The sequence below is a fragment of the Orcinus orca genome, chromosome 13 (assembly GCF_937001465.1).
Source record: "Orcinus orca chromosome 13, mOrcOrc1.1, whole genome shotgun sequence".
NCBI classification, from domain to species: domain Eukaryota; kingdom Metazoa; phylum Chordata; class Mammalia; order Artiodactyla; family Delphinidae; genus Orcinus; species Orcinus orca.
Window position 1 is genome coordinate 70,767,937 of NC_064571.1, and position 22,066 is coordinate 70,790,002.

Here is a 22,066-nt window from a genome sequence, read left to right on the forward strand (position 1 = left end):
TTTGTGGCGCAGGCACCGCCTTAACCACAAGGCGGCTCCAAGGGGGGGCGGTCAGGCTCGGGGTCAGTCATTGGGGAGATATTTTTGGACTGCAGAGGCTCTGCCAAACCAGAGGAGGCTCCCTGCCCGCTGGCCTGTCAGGTTGGCTCAGCCATGTGGACACACTTGTGGCCACTGGAGTCTTGTGACAGAGCTGGGGCCCAGAGGAGCTTTTCTCATGGCTTGTGGTTATTTGGAAGGTTCCCTGGGGTGCAAGGGGTTAAGTCTCCTCCCCCGCCAGGAAGGCTGGAAGTCTGGCCCTCTACCCTGAGCTGGGGCCCCAGCAGGGGCACAGCTGGTGGCAAGCCTGGGGCACTTCCTGCTGCTCTGGTCTGGGTGGCCCCTCCTCTGGGCCTGGGCAGGAGGTGAATTTGGGGACTAGAGAAAAAAAGGGCAAAGGACTGCAGGATCAAAGCCTCCAGAATCCCCAGCCAGAGCAGCTCAGACATCGAAGACAAACAGACTGCCAGAAGGAAGCTGGCTCTGGGGAAGATTTATTTGCTCTGCAGCTCTGCCATGTGAGATGCCAGGTCACAGGTGGAGCCCTCCCACAGCCTGCATCTGCCTGGGGGGGCAAGGCAGCCTGATGCCAGCTGGCCAGAGAAGAGAGGGCGACGGCAGCCAGTGTTGCTGGCCCGGGGCGGGGATGTGAGCCGGTGCTTCCTGCCACAGGGCACTCACACGATGCCATCGAAGCCCTGCAGACCACACTTCTTGCCCGCCACCTGGCAGCCAAAGCTCAGTGCCTCCTGCATGCTCTTCCCTGGAGGGGGGGATGAGCAGCCAGATCAGCCGGGCCTTCTGGGCAGGGGCAGGCCCCGGCCCTGGGCCTGCTGCTGGGGTACTCACCCTGGGACAGGCTGAAGATGACGGATGCGTTGAAGGTGTCTCCGGCCCCCAGAGTGTCCACCACCTGGGGCGGTGGGAAAGCGTCGGAGTGGAGCAGCCGTCCATCAGGGCCCAGGGCATCGGCACCCTCCTCAGCCCAGGCACAGACCAGCGTAGCCCTGTGACACCCTCCACTCAGCTGGGTGTTAGCCCAGCCCTGGCCCCCAGCCTCATTATCCCTCCCCGGGGCAGACCCTGGAGGCCAGGCTCCCTCACTCCCCGTACCCGGGCCGCTGCCTGCCTTCCGCTAGCTCACCCCTTCCTCACGCGACCGTACAGGCCCCTCAGGGCCTCCTTCGCTGACTGGAACCCAAAGTGCTTGGCCACATCTTTGCTGACAAACACCTGTGGGCAGTGGAAGAGAGGCTGACAGTCAGCTGAGCTCTACCCCAGCTGTCCCTCACTACCAGCAACCTGCTCCTCCATCGTGGCCACCTAAACCCCCAAGTAGCATCTCGCTGTCCCTCAGGAACACGTTTTCATACTTGCTCAGGATATGCTAGAAAACAGCCATGTAAATTGTGCCACGAAAGCCCCGGCCTATTCTAAGATCAACGAATTTCCTCACAATTGAAAACCCAGAGTGAGTCTTGAGGTCATCTTGGGGCGCAATCTACAACTGGCAGGTGAAACCACGGCTTTCCGCATGCAGCTACGCCCTCTAGGTCTGATTTCTTCATCTTTACAACAAAGGGATAGGGGTTCTAGAGCTTCCTGAACACCAGCTGCATATTAGAATCACCAGGGTGTTTTGTTAAAAAATACTTCAGCCCAGGCTTCACCTCTACCAACCAAATTAAAAAAAAAAAAAAAATGAGGGTGGGGCTCAGGCATCCACATCATTTAACGTGCATCCAAGGCTGAGGCCCAACGAGCTGCCACTGTGATGCTAGATTATCATCCCGGTTCCACGTACATTCCACACTTACCATGCGCAAGCCCCCTTCCCATCCTCCCTCACCCCCTACAGAACTGGAGGGCACCTCGGAGAACAGTCCCATCCTGTCATTTGACAGAGGAAAAGACAGGAGGCCCAGGGAGGGGAGGCTTCCACGCAGGCTGGCCCTGAGGCTGGCTGTCTTGGCCTTGACCAAGCCCTCTGGCTGCCTTCATACCTATGCGCCCGCTGGGCTGGAGAAATTCTACTCCTTGGCCGCTGTTGAGGCCTGCACTAGAGCCCTAAGCTAGAGGTCTGCCTCTGCTTTGCCCCCACCTGCCAATATCACCAAGCCGCAAAGTGCCGCCCTAAGTGTGACAGGCAGGACAAGGGGACACTCGGACTCCCTTTAAGGACCAAATTAAGCTGGATGTGGCAAGGTGGGGGGCCGTGGGGGATGCTTACCACGTCTCCGTAGCCCAACAGCTGGTACAGCTCCTCTCGCGGCTTCTCCACCTCCACAGACACCTGGATCTTCTGCTCTGGAGGCTGCCTGGCGTTGTGCTGTTCTATCCGCTGCAGCATCTTCACCTGCTCTGATGCATTTCGGCCCTGGGGCAGAGCAGGGCAGGGCAGGCAACTCAGGACCAGCTGGGCGCTGGTCTCATTCTGCCTCATTCTTCCCTCCCTGCTGGAACCATGGGTGAGGGGGGAGAGGGGCCAGGAAGGCTGGGCCGGAAACCCAACCTAAGTCTCAAAATTCTAGTGCTATTCTGGACCTTGGAGACCTTATTGACCAGCCCTCCCATTTCAGATGAGAAGACGAAAGAATAAAAGAGAGACTCTCCTAAGGACCTACAATAAATTAAATGACAGGGCTAGGATTAGAACTCAGGACTTCTCAAGGTTTCCTCCCACCTAGACTCCAAAACTTCTCTTGGAATGAAGATTCTAGTTCCCTTTATTTGGGAGCTGGGTCAGGCCCTCCCATTCCTGCCTCCCCAGAGGCAACAGGTCAGGCCTCCCACAGCCAGGCTCCTGCCAGAGGCCAAGTCCAGAGGAGGTGGGGCAGCCTGTAACACAGGAAGCACCAGACTTTGCCTAGAGCCAGCACCCTGCTTCTGGCACCTACATCCTGCTGTGTGACCTTGAGAAAATCACCCAGTCTTTCTGGGCCTTAGTTTCCACCTGAAAACATAGAAGGAGGATGGAGAGCGGGTGAGGGGGGTTGGATTCATTGATCTCTAAGGTACTTCATGGTTCAAAGAAACCAAGAAGAAGGCAGAACATGTGGAGGGGCTGGCAGGTTGAGGCCCTCAAAACACAGGTAGGGCAGGGCTTGCCTCAATGTGGATCCACTTGAACCGGGTCAGGTCAACCTTCTCAAAGTCTTTAGCAGACACATCTGGTAGGTTCCTGAGTCGCAGGACAGAAAGGACAGAGAAGGGGCATGGTGAGGCCAGCCAGGGCCAGGATCTCTAACTGGCTGCTAGGGCCCCTATGCCTGGCGCTGCCTGCAGCATGGCAGGAAGCTGAATCTATAGCACATGCTCCTGAGGCTTGGCTCCAGGACAGACCCTGTCTCAGGCTGAACTCGAGACCACTCCTTGCCCTGCTCAGCTCCATCCACACAGGGGGCTGCAGGCAGTTTCCTAGGATGCCCCTTCCTGTGTTTGAGGCTGTGATATTATCTAAGGGCAAACTCAACCACCACATATGTCAAGCAAGGGACCAGTTCTGCGTGCCTTGCAGACCATATCTCCCGAAATGCTTTCAGAGCACCAGGGACTACAATTCCCAGAATTCCTCTTGCCAGCAGCACACACAGCTACCACCACGCAGTGCCCTGGGAAACTACAAAGGCCACGCCGTTCTGCCTGGAGCTCGGGTCTGGGTCCTCTCAGTTCAGGCACCCCAGGGGTGACAGCAGCCCTGTCCTGAGTTTGGCAGCTCCATGTTATGACCCTGGGATCAAGGTTGGTGCTTGAGAATGAGTTCATTTTTGGCCGACTTAGGTGTGGAGACCTGGGAAGGGTCCGCCTTGACCTTCCTTGGCCAGAGACCTACACACAGCCAGTGTCCTCCCCTCCATGTTCTGCGCCAAATCCTACTTCGATTTAACTAGCTGGGTGACTGTGGCCTTTCTGAGGTGCTTCCCCTTCGGTAAATGGGACCGAACCCCTAGCCCCGCAGGTTGCTGCAGCTGGAGATAATGTGTGTGGATATGCCTGGACTGAGGCCGTGGGCAATAAACATTTCTCCTTGGAGCTCTTCTCCCTCCCTTCCCTTGAATACCCATGTTGTGTCCCTGATCAAAGCTGCTACAGATTGTTGCTTAATGGGCAGATGACTAGCGTTGCCCAATGGGAAGATCGTGTCTAGCATGTATGCCTACCCACTCATTCATTGGGACACAAAGAGCCCAGGGCCACTGGTTATAAATCTTGTTCTAGGATGACTGCCCCTCCCGCAGGTCCAGTGGTCATGCTGGGCAGCAGGGACAGTCAGAACCCCAGGGCAGTTGGGCTTGGGCCATCTCTGCCCTAACAGAGTACTTGGCACACCCTAGTTTCTCAGTAAACTAAACCTCTTGAGATTTTTCAGGAGGGAATCTGGGAGAGATGAGAAGGGGTCTCTCCCTGGAAGCTTGGGATGAGACCTAAAGGGATGCCCCTGCCCTGCCCGAGGTTAGCAACACGTCAGATGGCCCTGTTCTGCTGAGCCAGTGTTCCCCTTCCCTCCGTCAGCAATGGCTGTGAGTGGCGTGTGGCATTTGGTCTGGCTTCATTATGCTGGGACCTTTGGGGTTGCTCATCTCTTTCGAACACCCAAACCTCAGCTCCTGGTGCCATGCTGCAGGCTGCCAACTCTGGGGCTGACCCTGGAAACCCCAGTGGGCCCCCTTCAGGGCTCAAGATGGTTTGAATCACATCTCCCATCCCTCTGTCCTCAGAACAATTTCCCCATACTCACACCCAGGCTGCTGATTGGCTGATTATGGAGGAATCACATCATAAATTACAGTTTGCACAGGCCTGCCCACCCATCCTTGGTGTTGACCAAGGCCAAGTCGCCAGGCAGAGCAAAGCCCATCCCTTCCCACCTCACTTCTCCCCTAATTGAGAACAATTCCGAAATCACTGAACAGTTTGGCATAGGGACAATTTCTGGTACAAAGAGAGAGGCCACAGAGGGTGGGCCAGTGGGCTGCCCACGTGGCAAGTGAGGGAGCTAATTGGTGGGCTGTGGCAGGGCAGGCCAGGGGGCCTTACGTGTCGTAGAGCACAATGGTACGGGAGCCATTGGAGCTGTTGACGATGCAGCAAGAGCATGGGGCTTCCCCGCTACTCTGCCAGGCCACCTGAGACACGTCCACGCCCCGCTGCCTGAAGTCAGCCACCAGGAAGCTTGGGGTGGAGCCCGAGCCAAGGGAAGGGCAAGGAGACACAGATTAGAGGCTACCAGGGGCCTGGACCTCCCGCGGGGTGGGGAGCGGTGCCGGAGCACGCGGGTCTTGGAGAGAGGGTCCTGCTCTGGGAGCTGAGTGATGGCAATGGCGGCGGCAGCTGGCAAGGCGCAGACAGATGTACAAACCTGTAGGCATGTATGATGGTGCGGCTACCACTGGCCTCGCTGCTGATGACTGTGGAAATGGGGACGGAGCCCGTGGTCTGAAAGACCGTGTAGCGTAGGTCCACGGAATAGCGGCGAAGGTCGTCCAGGACAAAACTGCCAGGGCGGAGTAACCCGGGGAGGCGCAGTTCGACGGGGGTTTGGGGACTGGAGGGTAGGTGGCAGGGCCACCGGGGACCCTGGGGTGCAAGCACAGGGGCTAGGATGGGACTGGGAGTCACTGTCACAGGCTGTGTGGAGGCAGGAGAGGCAGGAGAGCATGGCTGGAGCTTAGTGAGAAAAACCCTAAGGGACATTCTTTTAGGTCCTGACTGAAGCAAACTCCAACCCTGACCCTGTCCTTCAATCTGACTCAAGCTGGAAAGGATTTCTCACGTTCATAAAGCTAGATGGGGTAGATGTGGGACCTAGAACACGCACCCTGTTTGAACCAAGCAGGTGAGGGCACTGTGGCCGGCATCACGCAAGGCCCAGGCAGTATTAATAATTACCAAGGTGACACTTTGTCCCCCAGGTGCCCTCTGCTTGCTCATCCCCATGGTACTCCACTCTCTGAAGTCCTTCCAGTCCTAACGTGATTCCTCTCCTTCTACACCTGCCTCCACGATGCCCAGCCAGGAAGTGGTGCTGCCTCGGTGGCCCTGCTCACTGCCCGCTCCTTCCACAGTGGCAAGCCCTCTCAGTGCCTGAGGCCCCTCAGTATGGACCGGGTCCAGGACTCTCACTCCAATCAGAGTGAGCCGGGGGGTGGCCCTTCAGGAAGACTGTACCAGCAGAACAAGGAGGCCACCCATCCCTCCCAGCTCTTTGGAAATGAGTTGTGGCCACTACGCCCAGCAGTCCAGCCACCATCCTGGCCTTTCTCACTATGGCTGAACCCCACTTTCGGCAACACCAAGGCTGGACAATACAGATCTGTATAGAGGTACCACATCGGGGCATTATTCCTTGCCTTGCGTCTCAAGGGCCCTTTAAATAGTAGCTTTCCCACAGCATGGGGAATATGATTTGGTTTTTGCCAAATAACGTTTTGCACCCACAGTGCCAGGCACATGGTAGGTGCTCATTCAGTGTTTGCTGAACACATGGGGAGAATTTGGAATGGCCCAGCTATCAGCATGATTGCCACACAAAGGTGGGTCCACCACCCCAAAGCAAGAGGCACGGTCTTGCTCTAGCTGGGAGGGAAGGCAGCTGCTGACGAGGGCTGACAAGTGAGCAGCTGTTGGCTCCGGCTCCCTCTGTCCCACATCACAGGGCAGGCTCTCGTGCCAGTTCATAAGGAAGGGAATCTGGCTGCGGCCTGGGGCTGGGCTCTGGCACCAGCCCCGCTCAAACCAGGGTTCAAAGGGCTGTGCTTTACAGGCCAGCAACCTGGCAGCCTGCCCCTGTGCCCACAGTGGGCAAAGTGGGCCTCACCGCCTGATAAGCGCTTGCTGAGTCGGCAGTGCCAGGGGTCAAAGGGCTCTTGGGTCCCTGCAGCAGCCAACATAGAGGAAGCGTGTGGGCCACTACGGGCTGCAGCCTCCTAGCCGATGAGCTGGGAGGCATGGGGCTGGGCCCAGCTTTAGCACGTGGCATTGGGGTGTCCTTGGGCAGGGAGCTCTCGCTGCTTCAGTGAACAACGGGGACACAATCACTGGCCCTGCCCCCTCAGCTGGGAAAGAAACTGCAGGCCTGGACCCTGGGACCGTGGATGCAGGACATCCCTGAGAGGGCAGGTACAGCATGTCCCTAACTGCCTTCTGCCAAAAGGACAGGCAGGATTAGGGACTTGAGAAGGGCAAAGTCACATCCACCGCAGACAGTCTGTTGGAAACAAGGAAGGAGAAGGTGGGAAGCCGAAGCAGGCTCCAGGGACTGGCCAAGGAAACAGGCTGTGAAAATGAAACCTTTAACAGGAGCAGCATTAACAACTGAGCAGCAGATAAGCCATACCAGGGAGGGTCTGGGATGCCGGTACTCCACTCCCCACGCCCCACCCATTTCTGGTGGCCACAAACCATTTCTCAGAGACTGCCCACCCAGGGCCAAGGCTTCCTTCTTCTCCCCCCACCCTGTGGGCCACCCTCCCCTGCTCCCTCCACTTACTCGGCAGCGTGGCCCGGGGCCAGCGAGCCCATGAAGGCACAGGGGGCTCCAAGCAGGGAGAGGACAGTGCAGGAGTTGGATGCGTTGCCTCCACGCTGCCATCTCTGGGACAAGCACCTGCAAAACACAAGGAGGGTCCCTGCAGATCCAGCAGGCTGGGGCTGGGATAAGCAGGGCTGAGCCCTGAGTAGGGCCCGCAGGATGTAAAAGCCAGGCGATTCCCCTCAGAAAGCATCCAGGCCAGCCTTAGGCTCAGCAAAGGGAAGAGGCTCAGCTATTCCCCAGCCCAGGCTAAATTCAAGTTCACAGTGATTCATTTCTATCTTTCACCTATTCTTATGACATCAGGAAAGTACTCAGTTGGGCCCATCACAATTTGAGGGTCTCATTGACTTTGGGTTACTTCCTCCTCTGTTACAGGGACCCCCCACCAAGCCTCCTCCTTGAGAGCTGCCTCTTCTCAAAGGTGGCAAATCTCCTGCTGCTCCTGTCTTAGGAGAGACCACTTCAGTAATAACTCAGATTAAAATAATTAAGACAGGAAGCAAACCCGGACATTGTGATCATTTAAGAAAGTTGTGTGTAGTAACTTTTATGATGACAAAAGTTAAAAAGACCAGTGAGTGAAGACCAGTTTTTCTCCATTTTTGTTTGTTTCTCCTTTTTTTTCAGCTTTATTGAGATATAATTGACATATAACATTCTGAAAGCTGAAGGTGTACAACGTGATGATTTATTTATTTTTTATTTTTTTAATTTTTTGGTACGCGGGCCTCTCACTGTTTTGGCCTCTCCCGTTGCGGAGCACAGGCTCCGGACACGCAGGCTCAGCGGCCACGGCTCACGGGCCCAACCGCTCCGCGGCATGTGGGATCTTCCCTGACCGGGGCATGAACCCGTGTCCCCTGCATCGGCAGGCGGACTCTCAACCACTGCGCCACCAGGGAAGCCCCAACGTGATGAGTTTGATATACATATATTTTGTGAAGTGATTACTACAATAAGGTTAGTTAACACATCCATCACAGTGCATAGTTACCTTTTTTTTTCTTCCTTTTTTTTTTTCTCCATCTTTACTGAAAATCTAACAAAAGGAAACTAAGTCAAGATACACCTGAAGGGCTTCATTGTCATCATCAACAACAAAAATGATAACTCATGCATACATGGTCAAAGAACCTGAATGATTTCTCATTTGTGCTCCAATAATACTGTGAGGTAACAGTACAGGCTGTTATTTCTATGCTTCCAGTTCCAAAAAGGATAATAATAACTGTGGCAGCTTACGATAAGGGTAACAAGTACCGAAGAACTACTAATTAAGAGAAATGAATGAAGTAGAATTTTTAGGCTAGGGTATATTTGTACACAAAGCTTAACCTTGAAGTTCCCTTCAGCCTTGGGAAAAGGGGACCACGATCTCATTAGAAAGAAGGCTACTAATCTGCAAAAGGTCAAACATGTCTCAAGCTATGAGCTTTAGAGAAATTTTCATGCAGAGAAGAGAGGAGAAGCCTGGAGGGACTGGACTTGCTCAAGGTCCCAACAACAGTTAATGACAAAGGTGATACCAGAGCCCGGGTCTCCTGACCCCAAACCACTACAAGTGGTTTCTGAATGGAAAGTAGTTGGGTCCCAGCTTGTTGAGGCTTCAGAGAAAGGGTACACAGTTCTACTCTGTGGAAACCCTTCAAAGTTATACTGACACCCAACTTTCTGTGCAGAAATGCTCTGCTGAGCATGAAGATGCTTTCCGGAAGGTCCTGCTCAGCCAGGACTCTGGGAGGCAGGGCCATTCCTCAGGGGTCTGGCCGAGTTCCAGGTGGCAGTTCTCGGCTGCCTACGGAGAGAGCCTGGGAAAGGTGGGGCTCAGATGCTGGGAAGGACTGTGTCCCCACTCAGGTTTGCCCATCGGGGAGGCAAGACAGAGTCCAGGAGCTGGGCTGGGTGGGATGGGAGCACAGGAGAGAGGCCCTGTGGACAACCAAACTGCTCCACAGAGGAGCAGAGCCATGGGTCTGGGGGAGCAGGGAGATACTCCCTCAAGCGCAGGGAGCACAGAGGGTCTCTTCAGAGAGGCACCTTGCTTAGTGCCCAGCGTCGGAACCAGCTCCCGTCAGGGTGGGACCAGCAGGCTCTTGTCCCAGCCTTCCAACATGAGTAAGCTCAAAGGCACCGGGACTCAGCTCCAGCAGAGCAAGTGCTCTGGGTCCCCTGGAGGTCCTCCACAGTTCCTAGAGAAACTGGAGCCCCAGAATTTGCACTGTTCTCCGGAAAGTAAACTTGCCTCCTCACTGGCCACCAAGTCCTGGGGCTGGCTTGACCTTGGTAGGTGGGCTAGGGCCACACGGCAGCATACCCTTGTGCCTCCTCCCACGGTCCCTGCACCTTTTGCCAGGGGCTGTCACCTCTGTCAAACAAAGCAGCCCAAAGCAAAAGGTCAACTCCATGAGGCGGGCAGCAGCCAAGGAACAGGGAGGGAGGGGCTTCCCTGGTGGCACAGTGGTTGAGAGTCCGCCTGCCGATGCAGGGGACACGGGTTCGTGCCCCGGTCCAGGAAGATCCCACATGACGCAGAGCGGCTGGGCCCGTGAGCCGTGGCCGCTGAGCCTGTGTGTCCGGAGCCTGTGCTCCGCAACGGGAGAGGCCACAACCGTGAGAGGCCCGCGTACCGCCAAAAAAAAAAAAAAAAAGGAACAGGGAGCACTAGAGAGGGCGGAGGGCTGGAACACTAGCATCAGGACGCTTGAGTTGTGACCACCACTCTGCCACTCATCAACTACGTGGCCCCTCACAGTAATTGTCTAATTTCTCCAAATCCTCAGCTTCCTCATCTCTAAAGAGAGGACACGACTGATCCTTACACGCTTCCCATGGGCTGCTGTGAGGAAACTATGTAACAATGCCTGTGACAGTGCTGTGTGGACCCACGGCCTGAAGAATGCCGGGGGCTCTCCCCTCAGTGAGCCTCCTGGCTGTGGTTGCTGTAGTGTCCTTCCCGAGTTCAATCTTGAACTCGCCTTTTATCCAGTTCTTAGCTGAGACAAGTGAGGGCCAAGAAGCAGTTCTTGTCCGTATTCTGAGCACTAGACTGCAGCAAGAGACAGCCACGGATTCCACCACACAGAAGTGTCTCGGGATCACAGTGCAAGGGTGATCAAGAGTAAATACGGGAACCAACAAATGACTTTTCAACTTCTACCAGACAACCAAGAAGGGTCTCTTCCACTATGCTGTTCACTGAGTATTGGAAAAAGGACTTCTGGTAAACTTCTGGAATTCGGCACCAGGGGAAAGTCTGTGTGGCTCATGAACCAGCTCTACCCATAACTCACAGCATCTCCAAATTTGCCTGCCGTGCCAGCAAGCCCCGAGCTACAGGGAAGCTTGAACACCATGGTTTTGAAAGTTCTTGAACAGTCTAACTGCACATACTTCTTATTGTAAGCTACCTCAAAAAAATTTTTTTAAAGACACAGATGAGATATATATGTGGTAAATAAATTAGAAGTAAATGCTGGTGATAGGCAAGTGCACAGTTCTCGTTAAAAAGAAAAAAACTGGTTCTGCACCTTCCTAGCTGTGTGCCCGTGGATAAATAACTGCGTCCCTCAGGGTCTTTACTTGCTTAGCCTACTCGGTAAAATGGGGATAATGATGTCTGACACGGTCCCAGGGTTGAAATGGGAACTGGAGAACACAACGCTATCCAAAGCCTGGATCTTACTACTAAAGGCCTCAATTCTTTCCCCAGGTCCCGGGCAGAGGGCAGGGGGCACCAGCTCCCAAGGCGACTCTCAAGGCCTCGCTGCGGGCCCCCCGGCCCCCCCACCCCCTGCTCCGCAGCCCTGTAGTCTTGGCCGCCTGGCACAACGCGGGGCTGCAGCGGCCCCTAGGGTTTCCGAGGGGCCCGGGCGCCCCTACCTGCTGTCCGTGTCCTCCTCCGGGTATTTGTCCATCACACTGATGATGTCCAGCACCACTAGCCCCACGCACAGAATCTGTTTCTCTTCCATGATGCTGCTCCCGGAGATTTCTGCCCGCTCGGCTGACGGGGTTCCTCCCGGGCTCTGCCTCTTATCCCGGAGAATCGTGTCCCAGCTCCCAGAGTCTGTACTGGCTCCTCCTCCGCGTCCCGAGCTCCTCCTCCAAGGAGCCTCCTGCAGCGGCGAGGTGCAGAGGACGGAGCCGGGCTCTTGCTCCCCACGCGCATCGACCCCAGCGGGCCTGGGAGCGCAGACCCCGCGGTCTTGGTCCCTGGCCTCCCCTTAGCAGGTTGCGTGGCCCAGGAGATGGCTACGCCTTCAAATTCTCGCCCTCAGTTTCCTCACTTGTCAGACGGACTCCGAGCTAATACAAATCTCTCTGAAGCGCAGCTAGGCAACCTCATGAATGCCAAGAGAAAGTGCAGCAGAAAGGCATCGCTTGTCCCGCCCTCTCCTGCACCCGCGGCTCCCTCTCCAGACTCTAGGCCCGCGGTGTTGAGTCTGGCCTCGCAGCTGCGGCCCGGACCCCGGCATCCAGAGCCGCGGCTGGCGCGGTCCCCGCTGTCCCGCCCCGCCCCCGAGACCCAGCCAATCCCAGCTTGAGGCCTCGCCTCCGCCGCTGAGCAGCTGGGGCACGCAAGATGAGCGGCGGAGGTCACGTGACGGAAGACACCGCCCAGCGGCGCCGCGGTCTCGTCTCCCAGCGCCCTCTGGCGGACGCCGGCGGAAAAGGCGCGACCCGTAGTGGGGCCCGGCTAGCGCTCCAAGCCCCGGGGGCACTTCTCGCCTGCGCGTCCAGTGCAAGTGCAGGCAGAGCTACCCCTGCCAAAGCGGAGGACGCGAGCAGGGTCCGGAACCCGGGGCTCCCTCACCCCGTCCCCTGTATACGCCTATCTACCCCTGAACACATAGTAGAGCAGACAGCTTGTTTAGTTTTTTTTTTTTTTTTTTTAGAAAACCCAAGTGTCTTTATTCCTGAATAGTTTAGTATGGCGGTGGGGGCCGGAGCCCCCTCGAGAGAGTCCCGGAGCCCAGGGATTCGGCCTAGAGGCCAGTTGGGGGAGCAAAGTGTGCGAGGATTAGCTCCTCTGCAGTCCGAGTCTTGCAGGGACGGCGATCAGGCCAAAAGTCTGGACGAGGAGACCCCAGAGTCCCCGACCCGGCGCACTCCGACCGTGGGAAGGACGCTGCTCTGGGCGCCTGCGCTGCTGCGGCGGGTACAGAGACTGCAGCTTGCCCCGGGTCGGGGCCCCGTCCCAGGCGAGACGCCCCGGAGCCCACCCCCACCCCACCCCCGCTGGCTGTTTGGCCGGCGTAGACACTTCGGGCCGGTGGGGCCCGGCTCCCTGTCTATGCCTGTTCTAGCTCCAGGTCCCCGTAGAGCAGGGCTCCGCTGAAGATGGTGAGCGGTTCCTCCGAGTGCGCCAGCTGCCCCATGACCAGGTCGATGCAGACCGTGTCCCCGGCCTGCAGCGGCAGAATGAGGCTGAAGACGCCTAGGGCGCCCGGGCTGGGCTGGCTCTCGGCCACCGGCTTATTCTCCAGGCCCTCAGGCTCGTAGCCACCGGAGTCTATGCGGGCCACGCCCAGGTTGGAGCGGGACAGCACGGCCTCCACTTTCTCGTGCCGGTGCCCAGTCAGCACCGCGCTCAGCAAGTAGCGTCCGGCTATAGGCGCCGTGAACACGCCTGGGGACAACAGTGGCAATCAGGAGGGAGACAGGTGGCAGGGGCCGTGAAGGTGTCCGGGAGCCCTTGCAGAACTCCTGGACTACGTGCGGAGGGACCCTCTGGGTCTTTTCACCTCTCTTCTACTAGAACTCCACGGACGGCAGGGAAACCAGTGTTTTGTTCATTTCCCCATCCCCAGCACTTAAAACAGTGCCTGGGCAAGAAGAGGCCCCCATAAAGAGCTGTGGAATGATCGGCTTTTCCCCTCCCCGGCTTTTCCCCTCCCCACCTCACCCCCCAGTCCAAGCTGTGGTGAGAATGAATAAATGAAGGAGAGAATAGGGGTCTCCCCAAACCAGAGAATGAAAAGACTCAGCTTGTCTGAAACGGCAAGAATGGGGACATACCACTGCACAGCCTCCCCCATTCCCCCCAGTGCCCAGCTGCCCACTCCCAGGCTTACCAGTCTCTGGATCATAGTAGCCCCCATCGTTGAGCAGGACTCTGTCAAAGGGCACTGTGCCTGGTTCAGAGCGGGGCAAACTCAGGGCAGCTGAAAAGGCCACCCGGGGCACAGAGGCTGCTGGTGCCCCCTCTGCTCCTAGGTGGGGTAGGGAGAGTGTCAGAGTGGACGCTCAGTGCAGGGCTGCCCAGCCCCCTTCCCCTCCTGGGTCTCTACCCCCAGGGCTGTCTGAGGCCTTCCATCCTCCAAATCCTAGTTCAGTTCCCCGCCCTCCAGCACTGAATGAGAGGAACTTACCCTGTTCACCTTGGGGACCTGTGGGAAGAAAAAAGGGAGCTGTGAGAAGTAGGGCAGCTCTCGCTAAGTCACTCAGCAAACATCTGCTTTCCCACTGTGCTAGGTGCTATGCAGACTCCAAAACAGAACTGGGCGTATCAAGAAAAGGAGGAACAGATAGGGTCCATTCTGTTCAACCTTATAGGCTCAGGCATCGTCTTCAACACAGCAGTGAGGCCACCACAGCTAACTGGCCAACACAGTGACTATCCTAGCTCCTAGTCACTGTCAGCCATGTAGCAGCCCCAGTTCCTTGCCTCTTTCCCCCCCTTCTCTGTCCGGTTCAGAGTAGAATGTCAAGCCCGGGGCAGCCGGGGTTGGGGCTGGGAGTAGCCCTGGCTGCAGCAAGGATCTCAGCCCACATACCTGGTGGTCCGATGGGCCCCTTTTGTCCATCCTTGCCTGGAGGTCCCGGAGGTCCGGCAGGGCCTGGGGGTCCCTCTACCCCGGGAGGCCCTGGTGGCCCAGCCTCACCTGCAGGACCTACAGTGACAAAACTAAGTTGAAGGAGAGCCTTAAAAAGGAGTTTCCGGGCTTCCCTGGTGGCGCAGTGGTTGAGAGTCCGCCTGCCGATGCAGGGGACATGGGTTCGTGCCCCGGTCCGGGAAGATCCCACATGCCACGGAGCGGCTGGGCCCGTGAGCCATGGCTGCTGAGCCTGTGCGTCCGGAGCCTGTGCTCCACAACGAGAGAGGCCACAACAGTGAGAGGCCCGCGTACCGCAAAAAAAAAGGAGTTTCCAAAGGACAGGGAAGGTGGTGGATCCAGGGACAGGGTGATGGGGCCCCTCGCTGCCCATGCTGGGTACCTAGCCGGCAGAGCAGCACCCCTCCTCCACCCACAGGCCTGTCTGAGCCGTCAGGGGAGGGCGGGGAGCTGGGACCTTGGATCATCTCTTGTGGACAAACCAAGCCCTGGGACAGAGGTGGATCTGCAATTCATGCTGGGCAGGGCAAGGAGAAAGTGGATGAGGTTAAAGCTGGGCTGTCGCAGGGTCAGGGGAGGAGAAAGAAAGGACTTGAAAGGAGTGCCCCCACCCCGTGCCTCCTCTTGCCCCCTCACCAGTGAGGTCCTTCAGACTGAGCTGGTGAAGCCGGTCCTCCAGGAGCAGCAGGGAGCTGTTAAGGGCACTGAGCCTCCTGCCCAGGCCGGCCTGCCCCCCTAGCAGCTTCTCCAGCAGGGCGGCCTGTGTCTGGCTGGTGCTGTTGGTTTCCCGTAGCCCAGCCCAGAGCCCAGCCACGTGTCTGGAGAGGCCTTCGCGCAGGCCCTGCAGTCCCCCGGCCACCGTGTCCAGCCGCTCACAGACTCCCTCCAGGCGGCCCAGTCGCCCCTCTAGGCTGGGGCACTGGCCGGCCTGTGCCTGTCCCTCTTCCAGGCCTCGGAAGCGCTCCTCACTCTCTGTAGCGTGCTCTGTGGCCTCCTGCTGCAGCCTGTTAATCTCAGAGATGATGCGGTCCTTGGTGGCTCCCAGGTCAGCCAGATCAGCACCCTGGCCCTCCACTGTGGTCTGGAGCTCATGCAGTGAGTCATTGAGGGAGCTGAAGGTGAGAATAACCTCGGAGAGCTCTCCCTGCAGGGCCTGGAGGGCTGAGCCTGAGCTGCCCCCGAACACACTGAAGCCATCCAGAGGCCCACGGCTCGGTCCCCCAACACCCGGGCCGGCCCCAGGGCCCCGTGCGGGCAACAGGGGGCAGGAGCAGCGCTCCACACCATCCCGAAGACGGCCCAGCTCCTCCTGGACACCACCACAGGTGCCACAGCCCTCATCCCCACGGGCCTGCAGCAGCCCCTCCAGCTGGCCCAGCCGCACCGCTGTGAGATTCAGCTGCAGTGCGAACTCTGCAGCCGTCTCATCCAGCGCATTGACCCGACCCTGGAGCTGGCCCGTGACCCCTTGCAGTCCCTCCAGCGTGGCCTGCTGGGACTCCCCAGCTGCTCCCAGCTTGTGCAGGCCTGAGCCCACCAGCTGCAGTTGCCCCTCGCTGTCCAGCACCCTGCGCTCCAAGGCACTGAGGATCTCGCTGACCTCGGAGCCCTGCTCGCCCGGGGCCCCAGAGCAGAGCTGCCCACATGCCTGCACAGCCCCTGCCACCTGCTCCTCCAGCAGAGCCAGCCGCCCCCCCAGCTCCCCGCTCACGTTGGCCAGCAGCCCCTCCAGCCTCTCTTGTTGGCCCCGGGCAGCAGGCAGCCAGTGGCCCAGGCCCCCGGGAAGCCCCCGCCAGCCCTCCTCCAAGGGGCCCAGGGTGGAGTTGAATCGGTCCTCCAGGCGAGCGAGGCGGGACGCTAAGCTGGTATAGCCTGGGGGGTGGCCCCCCTGCCCAGCTGCTACTCCCAGGTTGGCGCCTCGCCGCCCGCTCAGCACTGTCACCGAGCCAGCCACCACATCCAGCCTCCGCTCCAGTTCAGCCAGTCGCCCGCCCAGCTCTGGAGGGCAGCACTCCGGAGGGGGCCAGCGGCCCAGGGCCTGCCCAGCAAGCTGCCGCTGCCGCTCCTCCACGGAGGCCAGTAGCTTCTCCAGCGCTCGCAGCCGCTCCCTGTCCTCCTGCTGCTGCCGGCGGAAGCCATCCAGCCCCGCCAGGCACACAGAGCAGGACTCCTGCAGCCGCTGCTCCAGCTCCCGCAGCAGCTCCTCGCTGTGGCCGGGAGGGGCCGGGCTTGGGCCCAGAGCCCTGCTGCCACTGCTGCCGCCACCACCGCTGTGATGGGTGTTGAGATGGCCCAGCTCCTGGTCGTGGGTGGAGACGCGGTTGTCCAGGAGCTGCAGCTGCTGCTGTATCTCGCTGAGGGTTTCGTGCACACCGGGGCGGGCAGCTGCATCTGCGGGCTGCTGCCTCCCATTAAAGGCTATCTCCACAGCTCTCTGGACGTCTTCCGTCAGGCGCCCACTCAGTCCCTGCAGGACACCCCGGAGGCCCTGCAGCTCCTTCGTCAGGCTCTGCACCTGCTCCTCCAGCTGCTGCACCTTTTGTGACTCCCCAGGTCCTGGCAGAGAGGGGAAGGCATAAGGTCGAGGGGCTAGGCCTCAGAGCTCAGTGCCTACCTCCTAGGTCCTGCGCTCCCCAGCTCCAACAAGAGGGCAGAGGTCCCAGCTGATGTGGCCATTCCTTAGCTGCATGACTTGGGCAAGAAAAGATGGTAGGAAACTCCATTCACTGAATGCCTTTAAGCCACATGTGTACCATGGCTCCTTCCCGCATCCAGCAACTCCATTGTGCAAATACCATTAGTTCTTCCCATTTCACAGACTGGGAAACAGAGGACCAGAGAGGTTAATTAACTGGGCCATGGATTACAAGTTTAATAAGTGGCAGAGCCAAGTTTCAAACCCAGGTCGTCCATCAGACCACCAAGGCCAGGTCCTTTCCACCTTCCAGAATGCCTCTTAACTTTATGGAAACTGTTCCAACATCTGAAAAAAGGGAATGACACTAAGTCCTTCCCTCAGGGTGAGTGAAATGCGGACGTGGGGTAGGAACCTCTCCACAGCACTACAGGGACAAACAGGGCTCTGAGGCGAGCTGCGGGGGATCTGGCTGGATGGTCGGAGAATCAGCCAGAAGTTCCTGTTTCCATAATTACAGCACAGCTATCTCCCTGGCAGGCAAACACAGCACATCTGCAGTGCCGGGCAACGGGGACTGCTGCATTCTGGGACCTGTAGTCTCCAGAGGCCACCGAGGGGCCTGGGACCTGTAGTTGGCTGCAGTGCATGCTAGGACTTGTAGTCTCATCTGTCTATCCCCTTGGACCAAGCTTCTCCAAGGAAGTCCCCCTTCCTCCGCAGCTGTTCCCAACTAGGAAGTATCTTGGCTACACGTGGGTGTGAACAAGCACATTCTCTTTTTCTGCCTTCCTTTTCTCTGGGTCTCCACTCAATCTCTCTTCTCTGTCACTCACACACACACACACACACACACACACACACACACACACACACACAGAGACATATTCTCCCTCTCTCTTCTCTCTCTCTCTCTCTCACTCGCTCTCGCTCTCATGCATGGGAAGGGATCTCATTAACTCCCTTCTGTCCCCTCTTCTGACCTGGAGCAGGGGTTCCCCGCAGCAGCCTGGCCCACGCTTCCCCCAGCACCGCCTTCCCCTCCTCTCCCCAGCAGCTCCGGTACTCACCTTCCCCACCCAGTCCACTCAGGTGGTTGCCCGCACTGGAGCCCGAGAGGTTGGGGCGGGCAGGCCGGGGCCGGGGGCGCGGCGTGGTGGGTGCAGGGCCCAGCGCCGGGGCAGGGCCCTCGGCACAGTCATCGCCCCCGTACCCCTGGCAGCACCTCCACTCCATATCCGTTACTGTTTTGTAGGCCACGCGGTAGCGAGGGCGGAGGAAGCTGCGGTACCTGGGAGAGGCAGAGGGAGGCCTCTTGACTCCTCCCTGTCCTGTAGTGATCCCGGCCCCTGTCCTCAGAGATGAGCAGCCGCTGGTGGACTAGACCTGTCCCTCAGGCTGGGTCCCCCTTACTGACCAGCATGTGGCCTTGCTCAGTTGACAGTTGTCAGCGTGTTGGCCAAGGGCCAAATCCCTACTCTTCCTCCCCTTGTCCTGTGCTGGAACTTTGAACAACTCTCCTTGACTGTGACCCAGCCCGGAAAAGGCATTCCAGGGGCTGGCAGGGTGGTCCAGGTAAGTTTGCCCTCAGTATTCCACCAGCCAAATTGCTGCCTCAGCATCTCCTCCGCTGGCTGTGACTGAAGCCCCCGGTCCTGCCCCTTGCTACCTGCTTGGTACAAATGCCCCCAGTTGGCCGCCCTAGCCCAGCCCCAGCCAAGTGCACATCCCTTGGCAGGGGGAGGTGCTCACATGATGCTGTGGGAACACTGGGGCTGGCCCCAGCCACAGGGCTGGTAGTCAGGCTTGATGAAGGTCTCCACTCCATCCTCAAGGACACAGCTCACTGTCCGGGTCACCACGTAGGCACACCAGTTCCTGCAGATACAACCCCACGTGGGCCCAAGATCCAGAGACACATACCCCCAAGGAAGGCCCAGGGGGCTACCAGAGGGGCGGAGGGAGGGTCAAAACATGAAGGGCCCCTGGGAACGGTGGGAGCCAGGGCTTTGGCAGGGGCGGCTCCCCGCCCCCCCACCTTCCTGTGCAGCAGGAGTCAATAAAGACTTTTCAAGATGGGGACAGGAGATGTAGATGCAAAACCACAACCACGAGATGTTGATCCTCGTGGCTGGGGGCACGTGGGGAGCCTCTGAATCCACACATTCATTCGTGTCCCTCTGTCTCAACCCCCAGCTTGGCGTGGCCTGTGTGAACCGACTGGCCAGGGTCCCTGGTGATCCCCTGGATGCTGGCTTCCACCCACCACTCAGGGGAGAGGACGGGGCAGGCAGGGCTCCAGCTCAGGGTTAAGGAGAGAATAGGCCATTGATGAGCGCTGCCCACCTTGGGGCTCGACGTTCTACACTCTTGGCCCCATTCGCGCCAGTCTCTGGTCCGTGTCGGCTGGAGAGCCACAGGGAGCAGAGGAGCGGCGTCAGAAGCGTGGGTTACTGGATGGGGCTGAGGGAGCCCTAGAGAGGAATGAGAGGTCTGCCGAGAATCCCAGGCTGGTATGCAGCTGGCGGCTGGCAGGAAGGCCTGGCTGGTGTCCCTCAGGGTAGTTTCCCTGGGCGCCTAACGTGGAAGCAGATCTCCCTGAGGTTGGGGGGGACCTAGCTCTTCAGGGGGCCCTGGAAGTGCCCTGAAGGAAGGCGGGCATGTGAAGAGCACCTGGCGGATGGGTTTCCTCTTCCCCCTTCCCTGCCCCAGGCGGGGACAGCCCAGAAGAGCGGACCCAAGGTCGGGGCCAGGATACACACCTTCTCACCCACCCTCCCACCTACCTCCAGCCTCGGGCTGGGGCCCAGACTCTTACCTGTGGCGGCTGGCAGGCCGGGGGGCACTCTGGGCCTGGGGTCCCCCAGGGCTGAGGGCCCCGCCACTCCCAGTGTAGAGGCTGTAACCGCGAGGAGGGTAGCTGGCCGCCCCCACGGCTGTGGTCAGCAGGCAGCAGAGGTAGCAGCTCCAGAGGGTTCCGGGGGCCATGGCGGGGGCGCTCCGTGGTGGCCCTCAGAGGCACATCCTGGCCTGACCACCGGCGCCTCTGCCTGGAGCGGGGGACGCCGCGGATCCGAGGGACAGCAGGTCCTGTCCCCAGCTTCCTGCCGGCAGCCCCCAGCCGCACGCCTCCTCCTTGGCCGCCTGGCCTGACCCCTCTCCCCCTCCTCTTTCCTCCTCAGGCTCCTATCTGTCCCTCCCTCGGTTCCTTCCGCTCTCCTCTTCTCCACTTCTGAGGGGGGTTTGTTCTCTGTGCCCCCCAGCCTCCTGTGCCTGGTCCCTGGCCCTCTCAGATGCTGCTTCCTGGGCCTCCACCCCCTCGCCCCAGCTGGCCCTCCTCTGGCCTCCCTATCGCTTTTCCCCAATGACTGGATCCTGAGGGTGACAGGGCTTTGCCCCTGTGGCTGCTCAGAGGCGCAAGAGTGGTTTCGGGGCGGGCCCTGGCCTCCCGCCTCTCTCTCTCCCTCACTCCCCTCCCTTCCCCCCTGTCTGGCTGGCGGTCCAGCCTCCCCCTTCCTCCCCCCACCTCTCCAACCATCGTGCGCCACATCTGCTTCTTGTTAACTCCGGGAAAGAGAGAAAAAAAAAGGAAAAACAGAGAAATGTGGAGTTGCCCCCGGGCTTGGGGCCAGCCTCTCAGACGGGCCACATGGAGCGGAGCTGGGGCCAGAGCTGGGGAGGAGGCCCAGGGCTGGTCGCTTAGACAGGGAACGGGAGCTGGAGCCACAGCTCTCCTGGGGCCAGGGCAGGCCTACCCCGGGAGAGAAGGCCTGAGAGAGGAGCCCACAGGCGAGAGGTGGAGAGGAGCGCTGTAAAAGGAAGAAAGAATCGCAGGGCTCAGCAGGACAGCCACTCAGCATCTAGTCCAGCTGCCTCCTTTCATAGATGTGAACATTGAGGCCCAGAGTGGGAAAGTAACTTGTCCAAGGTAACACAGCAAGTCAAGAGCAGGGCTCAGATTAGAATATAAATGGTACCCAGGTCAGTGGCTTGCGAGGAAAAAGGAGGAGAGGAGTGAGGGCTACTGGGCCAGAGAGGAAAAGGAGAAGGAATCACTGAGGCAGGCAAGAAATTCAGAGAAGCCAGAAGAATCTGGAAGTGGGGAGTAGCCTTCTGTCAAGCATGGAGAGGACATGGGCAAGAGGAAAAAGGCTTTCATTCTCAAAAGGCCAGGTGAACATGGGTCTCAGACTTGTCTTGGAGAAGGTCAGCCATGAGTGCGGGAGGGGAGGGAAGGAGGGAGGTGAGTTGGGCCCGATGTATTTAGCCTGAAGGAAGTCACTCCCTAGAGTGGAGCCAAGTCTGGTAGCCTCTGAGGCAAGTAAGGAAGTTGACTCAACCACCAGCCTGCCCATAGACTCTGTCAGAATCTGTCAGCCGGCCCCCCTCACCATCTGGCCCCCAGCGTTGTGTTCTGTACAGGTCTCCCTGCGTGGTGGGCCGCTTGGGAGAGCCAGGCAGCAGTACTAGACAGAAAGGAGGCGAGAGCCTGGTGTGTGGGCGCTGCGGAGGTGCCTGGGTAGCAAAGGCACGTGTAGGACTCAGTAAGGAGTAGCTGGTCCTGCTGGGGAACAGGACACAAGCGCCCGACAGAACGAACACAGGGCAGGACAGACAGAAGGCCAGATAGATGCTGTGCTCTGGGTAAGAGGAGGGGAAAGATAGCTGGCTGCTGTGGGGAGTCAGAGAAGAGCTATTGGAAGAAAGAGAATCTGATAAATGTGGTAGTGGGGGGAAGTAAAAAACAGGGACGGGGGGAGGGGGAGAGATTTCAGGTTGGTGAAAGCGGTCTGTCTCAGTTTCCTCATCTGTAACATGAGAATAATCATAGTTCCCTCCTTCCTAGTTTCATGTGGATTAAGTTAATCCATGTGAAGCATTTAGAATAGTGTCTGGCATGTGGTAAATGTTAGCTCTTCCTTGTGTCAGGAAGTCAGAGAGGTTGGTTGTGGAAAAATCAGGGAGCGGTTCAGATGACTGGTTAACAGCTTGGGTTACAAGTTTTTGAGTAGGGGGTCGATA

General features: G+C 58.5%; 2 protein-coding genes across 9 annotated transcripts; both read right to left on the reverse strand.

Annotated features, from left to right (window-relative positions):
* Positions 1 to 517: 517 nt before the first annotated feature.
* KHK (ketohexokinase) lies at positions 518 to 12,081 on the reverse strand. Of its 6 annotated transcripts, none has more exons than XM_049695789.1 (8): positions 11,453 to 12,081; positions 7,529 to 7,645; positions 5,077 to 5,211; positions 3,148 to 3,220; positions 2,270 to 2,416; positions 1,184 to 1,272; positions 889 to 1,046; positions 518 to 802 (listed from the first exon to the last, which is right to left on the reverse strand). In XM_049695789.1, the coding sequence occupies exons 1-8, from the start codon at positions 11,542 to 11,544 to the stop codon at positions 717 to 719; spliced, it is 897 nt and encodes a 298-aa protein (XP_049551746.1). In that variant the 5' UTR covers positions 11,545 to 12,081; the 3' UTR covers positions 518 to 716. The 6 variants fall into 6 exon arrangements, with proteins under 6 accessions (XP_049551746.1, XP_049551751.1, XP_049551750.1 ...); XM_049695794.1 differs by lacking the exon at positions 5,077 to 5,211 and adding an exon at positions 5,399 to 5,533 and having other exon boundaries at positions 889 to 952; XM_049695788.1 differs by lacking the exon at positions 5,077 to 5,211 and adding an exon at positions 5,399 to 5,533 and having other exon boundaries at positions 543 to 802.
* A 366-nt stretch (positions 12,082 to 12,447) lies between these two features.
* EMILIN1 (elastin microfibril interfacer 1) lies at positions 12,448 to 20,528 on the reverse strand. Of its 3 annotated transcripts, none has more exons than XM_049696284.1 (9): positions 19,863 to 20,528; positions 19,391 to 19,450; positions 18,797 to 18,922; positions 18,115 to 18,335; positions 15,046 to 16,965; positions 14,350 to 14,466; positions 13,945 to 13,962; positions 13,648 to 13,785; positions 12,454 to 13,202 (listed from the first exon to the last, which is right to left on the reverse strand). In XM_049696284.1, the coding sequence occupies exons 1-9, from the start codon at positions 20,030 to 20,032 to the stop codon at positions 12,865 to 12,867; spliced, it is 3,108 nt and encodes a 1,035-aa protein (XP_049552241.1). In that variant the 5' UTR covers positions 20,033 to 20,528; the 3' UTR covers positions 12,454 to 12,864. The 3 variants fall into 3 exon arrangements, with proteins under 3 accessions (XP_049552242.1, XP_049552241.1, XP_049552243.1); XM_049696286.1 differs by having other exon boundaries at positions 19,391 to 19,518; positions 19,863 to 20,002; XM_049696285.1 differs by lacking the exon at positions 19,391 to 19,450 and having other exon boundaries at positions 12,448 to 13,202; positions 19,863 to 20,527.
* Between the last annotated feature and the right edge of the window lie 1,538 nt (positions 20,529 to 22,066).

What these genes read in the sequence shown, in the direction of transcription:
- KHK (XM_049695789.1), bottom strand. Translation starts at nt 11,544, where the DNA reads ATGGAAGAGAAACAGATTCTGTGCGTGGGGCTAGTGGTGCTGGACATC. An exon ending in GAGGAGGACACGGACAGCAG is followed by an intron (nt 7,646 to 11,452) that starts GTAGGGGCGCCC and finishes TGTGTTTTGCAG; the next exon opens with GTGCTTGTCCCAGAGATGGC. An exon ending in ACCATTGTGCTCTACGACAC is followed by an intron (nt 3,221 to 5,076) that starts GTAAGGCCCCCT and finishes CCTGCGACTCAG; the next exon opens with GAACCTACCAGATGTGTCTG.
- EMILIN1 (XM_049696284.1), bottom strand. Translation starts at nt 20,032, where the DNA reads ATGGCCCCCGGAACCCTCTGGAGCTGCTACCTCTGCTGCCTGCTGACC. An exon ending in GAGTGGACTGGGTGGGGAAG is followed by an intron (nt 16,966 to 18,114) that starts GTGAGTACCGGA and finishes CCTCTCTGCCAG; the next exon opens with GACCTGGGGAGTCACAAAAG. An exon ending in CTACTATGATCCAGAGACTG is followed by an intron (nt 13,203 to 13,647) that starts GTAAGCCTGGGA and finishes TGTTGTCCCCAG; the next exon opens with GCGTGTTCACGGCGCCTATA.